General features: G+C 35.1%; 1 protein-coding gene across 1 annotated transcript in view; it reads right to left on the reverse strand.

Annotated features, from left to right (window-relative positions):
• The window catches only part of Adgrl3 (adhesion G protein-coupled receptor L3), a 384,605-nt gene that overhangs the window by 316,597 nt on the left and 51,067 nt on the right, over positions 1-16,941 (reverse strand). Inside the window, exon 3 of the mRNA XM_023703486.1 lies at positions 5,797-6,597. Within this exon, the coding sequence (XP_023559254.1) occupies positions 5,797-6,597 (801 nt within the window). The remainder of the gene's footprint in view (positions 1-5,796; positions 6,598-16,941) is intronic.

Genomic DNA, 16,941 nt, shown 5'->3' on the forward strand with positions numbered 1-16,941 from the left:
TATAATGTTTTAATATGATAGGAAACAGACACAGTTAAACCTACATTTGAAGAAAATTCTAGATTTAATAATTGTAGATCCTACTTTGTTCAGAAAAAAAAGGAATATCTTAACATTTCCTCTATGGTCAGGTGTTAATATATACAACTGTCAAAAACAGAATCACCAGTTCTTTAAATATTTTTTCAAGAAAATACAACTACTGGAGCTTTCTAAATACAAGACAGTTCCCATTTTCTCTACATTGAAGATATCTCCGCAATTTGTCAGCTCAACAGTCTGGGAAAGTACTCTTAACAATGACTTGTTGAACAGTTGTCCACATTCTTTTACATTGTGAAACCAGTGACTAAACTTCTAATTACTTCTGGAAGAAAGTATATGAGGTTGTGATGTGGGCTAGCACTATTCTTTAAACATCTTTGAGGTTACCAAAGCTCCCAAAAATTGGGGGGAAGAAGAGAACAAGCTGAGAATAGGGTGAGGGGCCCAGGTGTGTGGCTTCAGGTACATCGGACCATGTCTTGGGTGCAGAGCTTTGCACGGTGCCCTGACGACCTAAGGAGCATATACCGGAACTCAGCAAATGAATTTAAGATTAATGCTCCCATTCTCAGAAAATCTTCAAAAAGCAGAGTTACCATATTTAATTCATTTATTTATGGAATCTTTTAAACAATCTTTTAGAGTACTTATAATGATGGTAGACTAAAATGAATAAGGCAATATTAACAAGATATTTTTCCTTGTGAAGCAAAGTTTAAACAGCTCTAAAATGTTTTCTTTTCTGGTCATCACAAGAATTGAATCCAGGGCCTCAGACATGCTAGACAGAGATATATCACTTAGTTAAGTTTCCCTGCTCTTTAATATATTGAGATTTTAACCAATGTACTGGCATAAGAACACTAATAGCAATATCAAAATAAGATCTGATTTATTTTTACCTGACTTTCATGCTGAAAAACCACAAGAATGCTGCCAAATCTGCATTTCATACAATGCGTTAAAGTGATGACCATCTAATGTCTGAAAATAGTGTTTCTTGGGGCCAGGGAGATGGCTCAGTAGAATAAGCACTTCCCTGGAAAGCGCAAGGGCCTGAGTTCAATCCCTGGTTCCGAAAAAAAAAAAAAAAAAAAAAAAAAAAAAAAAAAAAAGTAGTGTTTCTTGAGCTTCATGGGAAATAAATATTAAATCTCCAAAGTTTCACCTAGAAAAAATTCTTAAGGTGCTTTTACAGCAGAAACATCAGTTATGGGGTAGAACAAGCATGTGAAATACCAGTTTATAAGATTAATTAAAATTAATTTTGATAGCTATTGTTTCCATTTCTTTTCATAGATATTGATGTCAAGATCTTTTCCTTTGAAAAGAAAGGAATCACACATGCCACTAACTGAAGTAAATTAACAAACAATGGGGACCATACTAAGTGACAACTTTGCAGCTTAGAGATGGGAATTAGTATAAAAGGACTTCTAAAAGCACTTCTAGAATACATCTCAGAAGCTAAGCTTTTGTTCAGATTCTTCTTCAAAGTTTATCAATCCAGCTTTAAAAATGACCTTTGCAGAAACAAAATCAATATAAATTAGGGCATCTGACTTCACACTTGAAGAGCAGATACAGTATTTGGAACGCAGATCCATGGTAACGATCTAGGCACATTGCAAATGATGATCCGTCTCGAGAACTTCCATGTTTGTGTGAGCTACAAGAGCTACCTCACTTTAGGCTCCTCATTAGAGAGCACAGGCAATGATTGTCATGCAGTACCACTGCTGTGCAGCGATTAGGATAAGTTTGTTACTTGCTATGCCTGTGACAGGTACTAGCTCAGGAGCTTGACAGCAATCTTCGGAGGCAGATTATTTTTCCCCACTTCAGAGTTGAGGCATCCAAGACCCAGAAGCTGCGCCAATAGCCCGCAGGAAAACAAGTGCTGGAAGGTTTGCATCCAAGCCTGGGTCCTTCTGATGCCCACATTCCCTTCAGAAGTGGATGCTAATTGCATGCACACATCTCTGGAAGATTTTCATATAGCCACAAGAAGTGGATTTCCCTTATATCTTGCAGATTTTTGATGTACATAAATAATTATATATAGCAGAAGTAGAACCTAGTAACACCTTCACATAAAAACTTCAAAATTAGGATTTAAAAAAATAGAACCCTGCTAGCAAAGCAAAAACACATCCTGCTACCAACAGACAGCAACAACAAATACAGTTTTGGTACTCAGAATTGGGTAAGTCATTCACTAGAAAATATTTGCTTAAAGTCACGAGTTCATGTACACAGACGTATAAGACAACCCTTAATAAAACAGCAAGAAGACTTCACTGGAGGGAATTGCTCTAAAAAATGTCACCATAATTTACTACAGAAAAACATCCAGCCAGCACTGTTTGTGTGGAATAAGATGAAAAGCCTCTATTAACGCTAATTGAAACCCTCACACTCTCACATAGCATGCACAAAATTTACTTCTACACTTATTCTCTCCACCTCTAAACTGTAATAAGTCCATGCCAAGTACCAGCTTTTTAATTTGAGCAATCATGTATGCAAATTGATACCTTTTTTGTGATTATACTGACAATTTAACACAGGCAAATTCTTACTATTTGCAAAGCAGACAAAGTCTTAATTGTCATTTTTCAAAAACAATAAAAACTAAATTTCCCAGCTTAAGAACTCAACTAAAAGCTGAAATTCTTTCTCAATGTTTGATATTTCAACAACATTCTTTTAACAAATATGAGCACTAATACTTGGGGACAAAACAGTCATAATCTAACTTCTATATACAAATGAATAAAATGACTAGTGTGACATTCTTCATGTACACAATGAGTGAAGATTCCCATCTCTATATTATGTGAATATTATTATAAATATATACATAAGGTATATATACATATATCTGTATAAGAATGCATCCATACTCCGGTGAAAATATTGTTTGACAAGTTTTTAACCACATGAGTCCATGGTACCATCTTTCTCTTGAAGGATAAATTATAAATTATGACTTCAGAATTTGCTTTAGCTTATAGAGTTAAAACCTCAGGTAAATGAAATTCAAACCCACTACCTAAATGAAAATAATTCATGATATTTTAAACAAACAATATTTGAAATATCATCACTCCTTCATTCCTTAGCTATAAAATATATTATATTTTATTTTGGGGACATTAGCAATGACTTCCTGTTTCACTTGTGGCAAAAAGGCTAAAAACAAATAATAATAAGCTTCTCTTCTGGAGGGTTAACAACCTAAGTTTGCAGACCAAAAATTAGAGAAAAAGAAGGTCTGCAAGGACAGCCAATATTTTAGCCTTAGCCTTTCAAGGTCAGTGAAGACTCAGGACATCGGAGAACCGTTACTGTAACACGATGTAACTCAGTTGTGGCCCGAATTTTCTTATCAAGGAGATTATTGGGCCACAGAAGAAAGTGATTGATGATGTAGAGTGTGCCTAGGAGAGTCACATGGAGAGAAAACATTCTCTCAAGCTTTCACAGAGAGCAAATTGGTCAAGCAATGAGCATGACTCATGCACATGGCTGACACTGACAAAGGATCTACAAACTGCAGTACAGGGTTTCAGCATAAATCCTGAGGGGACTTAACTGACCTTATCAGATACAAAGTTGCATTTCTGGTTATATAGATCTTGCTTTATCTTGGTCTTTACCATCTAGCAGAAAGTATAAAAACGAGGTATAAAAAGTAAAGGCATAATAATATGCTGAGCTGTGAAAGGCTCAAGTCAACAACTTCTGACATTGCCAGTCTTAAGGAAAACCCACTACTATTATGGACTACTGGATTATATTGGAATATTTTGCTCAGTTTATGCATCTACAATATTTAAAGGACAATGGAATGCTCTTCTATTACAAAACTAACCAAAAAAGGGGATACAAATGAGTGACCATTTTGTATCTGTATATTCAAAATAGGATAGATATTCAGCTGCATTCTCTTAACTCAATGAATAGAGAGATTTATTCTAATAGTGTCTGTGGACAGGCTATCATGTCTGCATCTAGTACAATGAATAATCACTAAGACAACAGTATGCAACGTATTAGTTATTGAAAATGTGCTAGTAATCGATTTTGAGACTGTCCCATTGCTATTTGTTTCTCAATAAAATTCTTTGAAATAAAGTCTAAAAACAATTTATAAGTAGGATATTTGCTGGCAAAATATAAATTCTGGCTGAAGAATATTGCCGTTGTAAAATCACACTTTTCCTCCATGACTACAAATGATTGATTCTTGTGCGGGTTCCCAACTGCAGCATCCTGAGGTTAAAAAGCTTTGCTGTAGATAGGGGATCAGATGCTGCAGTTAACTTAGGAGATTCTTCTTGGAGACTTAATAAGAAGAGGCTTTTGATTGCACTGCATATTTAGATTTTTCTTTCCTTAGAAGATAATTCAAGCTATTAGCAGCATTGCTGGTTATGGAAGGAAACGTGGTCACTCAGGCTGAAGCCTTCTACAGTTATAGAAAATGCCACCTAATTTGTTATTCTATCTGCAGAACAGAAAGGAATCGATTCATTCAATCAACAGAGAACTAGGAGCATTGCTTAAGTATAAGCAATATATTGCAGTGGCACTGAGAAGAAAGAAATTATGGTTAGATAAGTATATCTAATCTATCTTTCTATCTTTCTATCTTTCTATCTATCTATCTATCTATCTATCTATCTATCTATCTATCTATCTACCTATCTACCTATCTACCTATCTACCTATCTACCTATCTACCTATCTATCTACCTATCTACCTACCTATATGGGCAAAATCATTGGCCAGCAATAATTTAGAATCTAGTTAGTTTCAAAATGTATATAATGGACTAAGAAAGCAGAATAATATACTAGTAAAGATATGGCAAAGATGTAAAAAACAATAAATTTAGAAAATAGGAAATATTAACAAGTGAACTCTAATTAATAAAAATAATGTATATTTGGACTAGTTTTATTTCTACCAAAATTCAGACACTTGTATTTTAATTTTATACTATACTTTATCTTAGACAACATTATTAGGTTTCATTACAAAATTTAACTTTCAAATGAAGATGAGGCCATTCAGTTGTGTAAATAGAAATAAAGAAGTTAAAAGCTATTCATGACTCTCTTTAAACAACATTAAAGTCAGTCTATTCCAGGAGGGAAATAGACACTCAAAGAATCGAAATTACAGATTATTGCAAGTGAGATAAAAGTGTTTTGTTTTAGCATTTCTTATAAAAACTGGGATTTTTTTTTTTTTGTACTTTTCTGTTATGGGTATTTTCCTGATGTATCAAATAGGTTCACTCAGACCTACGGATCATCAAGCTCACAATATGTCCCAGAGGGTTTCCTATGGCACTCTGCAGCATGAGGTCACCCTTGCACGTGTTCCAAGTGCGGAGCACATGAGAGCATCTCTCATGAAGCATCAGGGACAGTACTTTCTCTTAGGGAACGTTTTGCATTCTGCAGTGTGCAAACAACAGGCCAGCTTTGAACAAATACTCCAGAAAGACTCCATGCCGGAGCACATGGAGTCAAAGTACACAAGGGAAGAGTCAATTTCTTGTAGATACATTTTTAAATCTGAGAATGATTACCATCAATTTTTCTAAAATGGCAAAACAATGAATAGTTTTTAAGTACATGGGCTGGAAGAAAAATGACAAAGTCTAATCAAAATGTACAATGAACTTATTGAAGGCAAGAATCTCCTTTTAGAAAGTTATTAAAAGTGAAGCTTACCTGATCTACTATCCAGAGGTCCAAAATCCAAAGAGTATTTCACGACATGATAATTATTCCACACATACAGCAAGTTGTCCCTGGGATTGTAATCCACAGCTGCTATGTACTGGTATGAATTGGGGAAGGGGACATCCACCAAGCTATCCTTGCTTTGGTCGGTGTTGTAAATGTAGTCGATCTTATTCCCAGTAGCCTCATTGTCATCATCCTCATACACAGATTTGACCACATACAGAATCCCACAAATCATAAATGCATTAGAAGCTGACCTTTTATCATAGGCAGTATCCCACGTCCCTTCAATCCGTAGGGTGTAAGGGTTCAACTGACTAATGACAATTTTCCCATTGTTTTGTTCTGTTGCATAGATTACCCACAGGCCATTTTCATCCACTGCGAGGTCTATGTCAGATTTTCCTCCCCATCGGTAAGGGGAAGTATCATGATAATTGGCATTGGCGATGATTGCTTCTCCACTCTTTATCCTAGTCCGTAAATCAAACTTGACTATGTTCCTGGTGCGCTCTTTATTGAAGAACAAAGCTCCATCATATACTACAAATCCTGTGCCATCAACCCTGTGGGGGAGCTTGTAGGTCGTCGTTGGCCTACCAGCAATGAAGTCATCTTTGGATGAATACTCAGTCAGGGTATCAGTTCGGTAGGGAGTCCAGGGCATATAGTAAATCTTGTCGGAGGCCTGTAGAGGGTCTTTGCACCATGCCCCAGACTGGTGGTCAGACTCAAACAAGTGTTCACTCTGATACACTCCTCTTAGTAGTCCGGGACAAAGAAAAACTGTTGGGAGGGAAAGAATTACAACAAAAAACATATTAACTTAATATTCTCTCATATATTCTTATTTTCCACCAGACAGCATGAAAATACAACAAGAGACACCCACCACCACCACCTTATTTTGATGCATGGTTTTGAGAACACAATATTTTTGCTCATGGTAATTTTGGATGTTTTTCTAAATCAGTTTGATTTCCTTTACAAAAATAAAGTTTTGTCTTTTTATGAGTAGTTGTGCTTTCCTGTGGTGTTTTTTTTTTTTTACCTTGGTAATGATGTATTTATACTACTTTTTGGCTATCTTTATTAAGTTCAGCATGTCTATGCATTTTATAGACATATAACAAATACAAAAGAAGAATATTTAAAACATAATACTTAGAAAACAAAATTTGAAACAATAGTTTTGTTAGTTCATTGAAAAATATATCATTTTTCAGAAATGAAAATATATCGTTTCCACTCTGACAAAATTATCTCTGTAGCAGTTATCCTTAAGAAACAGATGGATTTCCCACAATATTTTTTTTAATAAAGGAAAAATTCTGGAATACAGGGCCACTGCATGGTCTAGTAAAAAAAGCTCTTGAAGCTGCTGCAACACACACAGAGCATGCAACCCACACAATTAAAAATGAGTGATGGATGGATACTGGAAGAAAAAAGAGAGGAAGGAAAAGAAAGGAAAGAAGGAATAAGGAAAGAAGAAAAAGTGTAAAGTTACAGAAAAGAACCCCAAGTGCTAGATTTTAATCAGTTAAAAAATGTCCTGTTAAATACAGTAGTACTGAACTTAAAAACATGTACCTTTTACTGTTACATGAGAAAAGCATTAAAAAACAAGATTGCCTGCTCTATTTTGCTGCTCATACTTCAGAACGGAAGCGGGCAGGAAGCGTCCGGCTCCCTTGCTTTTGAGTGGGATGCAGTAGCATATGTGAGAGGTGGGAAAGAAGCTTGGTGGTTCACCTGAAACAAAGGGGCTGGAAAGCAATGTTTCCCAAAGTGTGGTCCTTGAAGTGACTTTTCGAGTGGTATGACTAAATGGTTCCCAGACAGCAAAAAGGAAGCAGAGCCACCCAGTTAAAGAAATGTCTCAGTAGATGTAATTGAGGCAGAGATTCAAATAGCGTAGGCACTTTAGCGAATCTCCAAGGCAGAGCTGGGAGGGGGAGCGAATCTCCCAAGCTCACTTGATCCTGGAATCTTTTCCAAGGAACTTCTTTGGTTTGTGGCTTTCCACTGAACCTGCTATGGGAAACACTGCTCTAATATATTTATAAAGCAAACACGCTGAAAACTCATCATGCAGTCTACTAGTATGTTTGTAATGATTAGAAGTACTGGATGAAAAAACTGGGAAATCACCAGGAATTTGGGCAGTGATCTGTTTTTTAATGATTAAAAGATTATTCTTTCAGCATTAGTGATTAGGTTTTTAATAGCAATGATAAGCACAGATCCAATGGAAAACAGCAGTAAGATGGAACAGCTAGGTTATGGGGATTATAGAAAAAATGCGATTATTAGTATTTCCAAAGTCTTGCTTTTGAGGAAATAAAGAGTGTGAGGGGAGGCTGGTTACCAAGATATTCCATAAAACATATAGAGGGCCACTGCCAGTTTATAATTAATATGCATCAATAAAAATAGTCATGATTATAAGAATTTCTCAGGATCTTTTCATGATCACTTCAATCCAAAAGAATAGTTACCCTTTGTTGTCAAATGTTTATATAATTTTGTCTTATTGTTACTAATCAGCTATTGGTTATTAAAGTAATTTAATATAATAAAAATTATCTCCTTCTTCTTGTAATAGTGAAAATTAATGAACAACAGAGCTATGCAAAATAATCCAGTACAAAAATAGAAACAAATCTGAAATAATAAGTATTTTTCACATTTACTGGATTTCTAACTGCTTATTTAAAAATAAAAAGGAATAAAAGACAATGTTGAAAATTTTACAACATTAAACTATGTTAGCGTAAGAAGATCAAAGCAGCACTGGTCAGTAAAACAGATTAAGGTGAAGTTGAGCAGCAGAAGTAGTAAATAAACTCTCACAAAATAGATAAGAATTAATAACAAAAGTATTTTAATTAAATGTTAAACTGTTAAATAACTTAGCCTATAAATAGTATATAATTTAGGAAAGGTATTTAATTACCTTTTTGTTCCACTTCTATTGGAGAGAGAGAAGTAAAGAGAGAAAGGAGAAAAGAGAATAGATTAATGGTACGGTATTGGCCAAGCACGTAAAATTCACCTCTTCCAAAATGAAAGCAAATCATTTACTTCACGCACACCTGCTTCATTGAACATTAGGTTTTCACAAAAGCCCATTTCTCTAATACCCTTATTGCTTTAAAATAAGCATATGTTTTAAAATTCAGTATAAATATGATGAAAATTAATCAAAGTAAGAGAATAAACACACCATTCTAAAGACATAGGGAATGCAGTATTTATAATAAGAACATCAATATTTCCATTTGAAAGAGCAGATCAGCAATTGCACACACAGAAAGCTCTCAAATAGTTTGGTTCATTTCACCTATAAATATCATGGTTTGACACCACTGTTTAACATAATAGTCTTGGTTTTTATGGTGTTCAAAGAATTGATCTTTTCAGAAGAAATACATCTATAATTCACTCGTAGGGTCTAAGAGCTTTCATAGCTTGCTAGTCTGTGAGATAAACAGTAACAGGCCACTTTCTTCCCTTGTAGATGGACTTAGAAAAATTTATTGAAGAAACTGTCTTGGTCACCAATGCTTGATTTTACTGTGAAAGTGCCGTTCAGAGAAACCAGTTACCAAAGGGGTGACCTAAATAATGAGTCCCTGATTCTGGCCTTTGCTGAAATGTTTGAAGATTTTTTGTAACTAGTGGAAATAATTTGAGATCCTCAAACTTGTTATTCTGATATATCTCTCATATTTAATGTTGTTTTTAAGGGACTGAATAGAAGGAAAAAGTCTCCCACAAGCTGGAACACACTCATGATACCTATCAAGCACACTTTCTTTTTCTGTTTGCTCATTCATTTTTGCCTTTTATTGGAAACATTTTCCTGTTTACAGTGGTTTACATCCTGTGATTCTTTTCTTGTATTCATTTACTTCAAAGTAACCCGGGCAAATTTGGTTTCCTTGTGGCATTAAGGAAATATAATAGTTTTTATGTAAAACACATGATGGCATACTTTCTAGTGGCCATGTGTGGTAACTGGGGACAGAGGGAACAAAACCTCACTTTCTTTATCTTGTAAACAGTTGTCTAATTAGACATGGTTTGCCAATATCTTAAGGAAAAAAAGAAACTAATAAGAAAAGGGCAAAGATGTCAGGATGAATGGCTGCATAATAAAAACTCAACATAATAGCTAATGTTGTAGGAAAGCACTTTGAATGAAAAGGATGAACTAAAATGTTTTGCTCAGTAAAATAAAGTGAAAACTGGGAAAGTTTGACAAACAAGAAAGAAACACAATTCTCAGTAATTATATTTGAGTTAGATTTAGTGCTTTGATATAAATTCTTCAACCATTGTCAAAACCAAATATTTTTCTATCCACTAACTTTTCTTTGGAACCTCAATCTCACATGTTAGAATCTATAATTATACATCAAAAATTTTTTCAAAAGTTATATTTCACCAGTGTTGGGAAGGCTGAAAACAGGAGGATCACTACGAGTCCAAGCTGCATAGTGAGACCCTGCACCAAATACATTAAAAATAAATAAAGAAGATAAGTTATATTTCACTAACTATAAATCCTACCTTTAACAAACTTTTTCAAATTCTTATAAAAACTCTGTTATTTTGTCACAATTTATCATCCTTCCCAATTACTCTTCATCAAGTCACTACCTGGTTCAGCTGTATGACTCAATACACTTCATCCTAAGAGTTGTATTTCACGGATCCACTAAAATCCTAACCTGTTCTCAGACTGACAACTAGAAGAGCAAGCACCTGAAGCAGTGATGTAATCAATATTTTCAAAAGTTTGGACTTGAAACTCATTATAATAAAAATTGGGGATGGGAAATTATACTAAGTTGTCATTTTTTCAATTACTTCTCTACAAAGGATTTCTAACTACAATATTTTCATAAAACCTTAATTTCTCTCTTTAACATCTTCTTGATTATGTATCTATTATATTATGTAAATATTGTCATACTATTTAATATAAATTTGGGTTTATTATAGAATTTTCAGGTGCATTTTTCCATTGTGATTTGGTAAATTTCACTTTTAATTTTTGGTATTGATCTAATTTCTAAGATACTGGCATAAGCTGTATATAAGTAAAGCTTAATTCTTAGTTGGTGGTTACTCAAAAATAAGATTCATTACACCGTCCTACTCTGGAGAAAATTATTACGGCCTTGCCCCCATGTCATGACTGCCTGAAGCTCATTTATCATTTACTTGCTATTTTCAAGACTGTAGTAAAACATTCTTATAATTTAAATTGAAACATGTACACACAAATCATATTCCTATAACAAAAACTGGCAGAAAACATAATTGGTGGTTGAAAAGCTTAGTACCATTTAGAATGAGCCAGTCACTGCCTATGGTCTAATTCTGATTCCAGAAGTTTCTCTTTCCTGAAGCAACAGACAAATTCATTACAAAACACAAGAACACTACCATTTTCTTCATATCCACACAGTGCCTGGCACATAATAAATATAGAATGAATAATCCTTGAATTAAATGAATAACTAAAATAACAGTGACCTAATTTAGCTTGTTGATATTATATATGCTTCACACAAAGAAATGTGGTGAAACAGAACTTGTGGGTACTAGGCAAAATCACTTGTGCAATGCATTTTTTTTTTTTTTTTTTTTTTTTTTTTTGCAATACTGGGGATTGAACTCAGGACCCTGTGCTTGCCAGACTGCAATGCATTATCTATCAATTATCTTTAAACCCTTTAATGAATGGAGAGGAAAGTAAGACTCATGGGAACTTTGTTTCTCCAATTCAGTAAAAGTAGAACTGGAGGGGCCCAGAACAAAATAAATCGGTTGCTCTTAGAAGTCACATTGGCAAGAAAGTGGTGCCACACAACAACAACACAAAAAACTAAAAACACAGGCCTAGAACATTCCTGTCTTTCTTCTCTACAACAAGAAAGGAAACAAATAAGTCCTACAGTGACAACTGGGCTACAATCTTATTCAGGGTCTCTTGCTTTGGAGCTGGTCCAATTTTTTGAAATCTGATGACTATCATTGCTCATTTCCAAGTTTCTTGGGCACTAGTTTTCATTCTTTTCTCTCATCACTATTAATCCTCATGCAAGTTTGATTTTCCATTCAGTTTATGTAAAGTTTTTTATATATTTCCTTAAAGAGATTTAATTGTTGTCTTTTGTGAAACTTAGTCTCATAGGCTATATCCTGTAGTCGGAGAATATGACAAATTCAAACTAAGGGTCATTTTTTTTTCTGTATAAAAGGAAGAAACTGGAGAAAACACTAATCAATTTTCCCTTCAGTCTTCAACAGATCATAAAAGATACAATATACAGTCATATTATTGTGTAGAAAACTGAGGCATTATCAGTTCTAACCATGTTTTGCATAATATGCAATACTTCTGAATTGTATTCTTTAATTAGAAAAATACGGGTCAGAGAGCAGATGCATGCATTGCCAAGCTTTTTCAAACTGTACTGCAAATTACAGAGATTTAAATTTGTTGCATACCAAAAATATTAGTGCCATAACTAAGAACTATGAAATTGTATCTAATTCTAATGTCTTTTAAATTCTTTTTTCAAACTAATGAAGATCACATTTTCTATCCACTGTGCAAATCACCCAAGTCAGTAAAATATTATCATCCAATAATGTGTTTATATTTCATACTATCTAAATTAAGAGATACTTAGGAATAACATAACATGGTTATAAAGGAATTTATAAGCAAATATTTTTTTCATGGAAGTGTTATTGTATTTTTCTTTCCATAATTTTATTGAGAAACAAATAGCAATGAGGCAGTTTCAAACCAAATTGGTAGGACAGTTTCAATAATTAACACATTGCATACATTCTTCCTAGTGGTTAATTGCTGTACAAGATGCGGACATGATATCATATTTACAAACACCATTAGAACAAATCCCTCTAGTCATTAAGAGAAAGTAACTATACATCTATCCTAACCAGTTTGAATACACAGATACAAAATGGACATTCATCTATATCCCCTTTTTTTCTTTAGTTCCGTTATTTGAATATTATAGGTGTGTGAACTCAGCAAAATATTCTAAGAGTCCAGTAGTCCATAATAGTATTGGGTCTTCCACTTCACTGGCAATGTCAGAAACTGTTGACCTGAGTCCCCTACAGGTCAACATAACACCATGGCTTTACTTCTTATACTTCGTTTTTATACTTTTCTGCTGGATGGTTAAGACCAAGGTAAAGCAGGACCTATGCAACAAGAGTTGTAACTTTTGGGTCTGGTAAGGTCAGTGAAATCCCCTCAGGATTTATCCTGTGATCCTGTACCTTAGATTGTAGATCCTTTGTCAGTGTCAGCCATATGGATGAGTCATGGCCATTGCTTGGCCAATGTGCTCTCTGTGAAAGCCTGAGAGAATGTTTTCTCTCCATGTGACTCTCCATAGGCACACCCTACATCATTAATCACTTTCCTGTGTGACACCATAATCTCCTTGATCAGAAAATAGGGACACTACAGAGTTACATGACATTACAGTACAAGTTCTCATATGTCCTGAGTCTTAATTGACCTTAGAAGGTTAGGGCCAAAATATTGGCTTTCCTTGCAGTCCTCCTTTTTCTCTAATTTTGGTCTGCAAACTTAGGTCCTATTTTTCAATCTAGCAGTTAATTGGAAAGATTCTCACCCTGACTAACTATATATACTGATACCTGTGAACTAAGCAACTGCACTGAAGATGGTAATCTGTAATAGTAGTTTCATGCTTGGAGTGCCTGTCATTCTGGTCTTCTGAATACAGGCTGCTTGTCATGACATGCCAGTTGCTGCTGTGCTGTCTCTCAGGTAGATGATTATTCAAAAAGAAGGAGGTGGTGAATGAAGGCAAGAGACAGGAAAAGGGACGTTGTAGGACTCTCCTGCTTTAAGGTTGTATATGGTTAGATTTTTGGACTTATGTGTAAACATAAGAATTATATAATTCTTTATGCCTATTTTTAAAAATATATTCTAATTTTTAAATGTTTTTTCATCATATTCTGTAGGGACTTAACGTTCAACTTATCAATACTTGATGAAAAATACATGTTCCATGTTATACCTAAGATGTTTGATATTCAGACAGATAGTGAGGTTAAGCTTAACAGCCCAGGTTGTATGGTAATAACAATAAACTTCTCTTCTGGAGTGTTATGCTATTTAAACAATTATGTTCTTAGTAAAATCCAGCTTAGAGTGTCATACATTTTGATGACCTTGCCACATGGTAAATGAGCGATGCAGGCAGGGGCATAAAGGCAAACTATGTAATAAATATTCAAGTCTTCTGGGGTCAGCCCAATAACTGAGTGAATTAAAGTGCCTCCAAGCAGGCACAAGGCCCAGGGGTTGGATTCCCCGGCCTGCCATGCTGGCCCCTCCCCAGGGACACACTGAGATGGCATGTGGTGGCATGCACTTGTAATCCCAGCTCTTGGGAGGCTGTAAACAGGTGGATTACTACGAGTCTGATCTAGTAATGACACCCTGAACAACCTGTAGACCTTTCCCAAAAATACAAAAAAAAAAAAAAAACCAAAAACCAAAAACAAAAGACACCTCTGTCTTTGGATAAACACTGGCTTGTAGAAAATCCACAAAGTCATCCACAAGTGAATAATCAAAAGCTCACTATAATACTTTACATTTAAACATGTACACTATAAGTTCACAAGATGTCTTCGTTTTGTGATTCTTTAAACCATATTTTCAGATTATATTTATTATTCCAGCATAGATGATGTATCCACTCGAATGGTCAAAGGACTTGATCAAGGCCTATACTGGTAGGTAGCTCAGGTCTGTCTGTCTGGGACAACACCCCCATTCTGGCAACATGTGCACTTACACAATGCATTTTATCATTGCACCTTGTTCTCTATTTCTTGTCACCCAATCCATGAGGAAGCATACTGAAAAGGAGATACATAAAGTACATGGGGTCTCTTTACAAACATGCCCTGTTTTTTGATAATATGCATTCCTCAAACTGTGCAGTTTTATAAATAATACCAGTGATAATTAAGCATCACAGGGGTCTTAACAGGTGACTTTCTCATTATTTCAGATTTTGGAATGACAAAACTGAGGCAGAAGGACAATGATTGTGTGACTAGTAAGGGGCAGAGTTGGCATGCAAATACAACTTTTGATTCTACTCATTGATCATCAATAAGACACAGTATTTTATTTATCTCTAGTGCCCAACACATGGACAGAACTTGATCAGTATTTGTTATGCTCATGGGCAATGAGCAGATAGAACTATGGTGTTTTCAGAGAAAGGCACTGGGTGACACACTGCCCTGTGCTACCATCCCTTGACAATGAGATGAAAAGCATCACTTCAGAGAAGATTAAGAAAAAAATCCGGGAAAAGTGGGGTGCACATTAGTTGCAGTTGCACTGAGGAAAATAACATTTCTCTTAACGCTGAAATCCCACTTTTGCTCAACACCTCATGCTTTACTAATTTGTATTGTTATGAAATGATAATGCTCTCTCTTCTTCCATTTCACATTTATCAAGAAAATATAGAAGAAGCTCTTCAGTAAATAGAAACAAGATCCGTGAAGCTCATTACATTTTTTGGGATATTGCATATCAGAAATTCTGACAGACAACTGTCTCTTTCAGTAAATAGAGTGCTAATCCTTTATTTAGTGAGAGACAGAAGTAATCTTCGCAGCTCTGCTTCTAAATTATGCTTTTCAAACAATGCCTATGCATCAGTGAATGAAAGTGCTGCTCCAAGCACCCTGCATGACAGAGCTTTTATAGAACGTGTTTCCAAAGTGAACATCTCCCTAATGAATTTCATCCTGGAGTGAGAGATTGAAAATGTCAATAATTCATAAAATGCTTTGAGGAGCCACATAGTTCTTTAAACACTTAAATACGATATCTATAGATTCTGGAGAAATGGAGACGGGCTTTTATTTTGTGTTAATGTCCTAGTCCAATGATGGATCTGTAAAACCTCTCAAACCATTAATTTGGCCTTTTAGAAGAAAATGGTGCTATTAGTAGACTCCTCCTTGAATTTCTTTGTAGGAGGGCTAGTAAAAATAATAAATTTTCTAAGTTGTTATAGGAGACACTTAAAATCAATATTACATTTGCTGACTCAAGGATGCACCCTTGTTACAGTGATTTGTCCCCACCACGTAATAGCCACATGACACTAACATTTGTTACATGAAAACAAAGACAGGATCATTTTCGAGTGTAAAACACTACCCTGGTGGAGTAATACATCAGATCCACTGGGCCCACCTGCTGAGTTTTAGATCAGGCGCAAGTCCCTTAGGGCCATGAACACGGAGAACGGTAGTAACAGTCATAATGGCTAATAGTTACTAAACATGTACTACATGAGCAGACACCTTGTGGAACTAACTCATAGAAACCTGTGGATTTGGTGGCCTGAAAATGCTAGCATGTGCCTTGGGGAAACTCATAGTCAAACAAGAGGGCTTTTGCAGGAAACTTACTTAGCAAGGGCAAGCTATTCTTAAGTGCTTTCTGAAAAACCCATGGAAAGATCTTAGAAACAGACAAGAATAGAGAACAATGACAGAAAGTCAGAGATAGCAGGAGCAGCGGAAGTCAGAAGAAGCCCAACAGTTCCATGAAAACCAAGCTTCCCATAGAGAAGGGCATGCAGTGTCTAAGATATGTTTTGAACTGATTCTTACAAGTTCTATGCATCATGTGTCATATATGCAACAAATGTATTAAAGATGAATCTAGTCATAATCCCAGAAATTAAAGACTTTATATTAGCATTTCTAGTGTTTTGAAGCTAAAATTTTATATCATTTATTCTCATTTTATATTTTACAAGTAAATAGAACAAGAGATATAAGGCCCAAATCACAATTTACTTTTTAATCCTTAATCACATTAAGAATAAAATATGAAGTAATGTGATGATTTTGATTCACTTAATCAACTTTTTTGTGGGAGAAGGAAATGGAGCAAACTCAGACTAACATGAAAGCAGAAATTTCTGTCCTAAATGTAGTGTTAAGAACAACCAGTGCTGCCGACTTCCAGGAACCCCCAGACCCAGTCCT

Source organism: Octodon degus, unplaced genomic scaffold, assembly GCF_000260255.1.
Source record: "Octodon degus isolate 3935 unplaced genomic scaffold, OctDeg1.0 scaffold00172, whole genome shotgun sequence".
NCBI lineage: Eukaryota > Metazoa > Chordata > Mammalia > Rodentia > Octodontidae > Octodon > Octodon degus.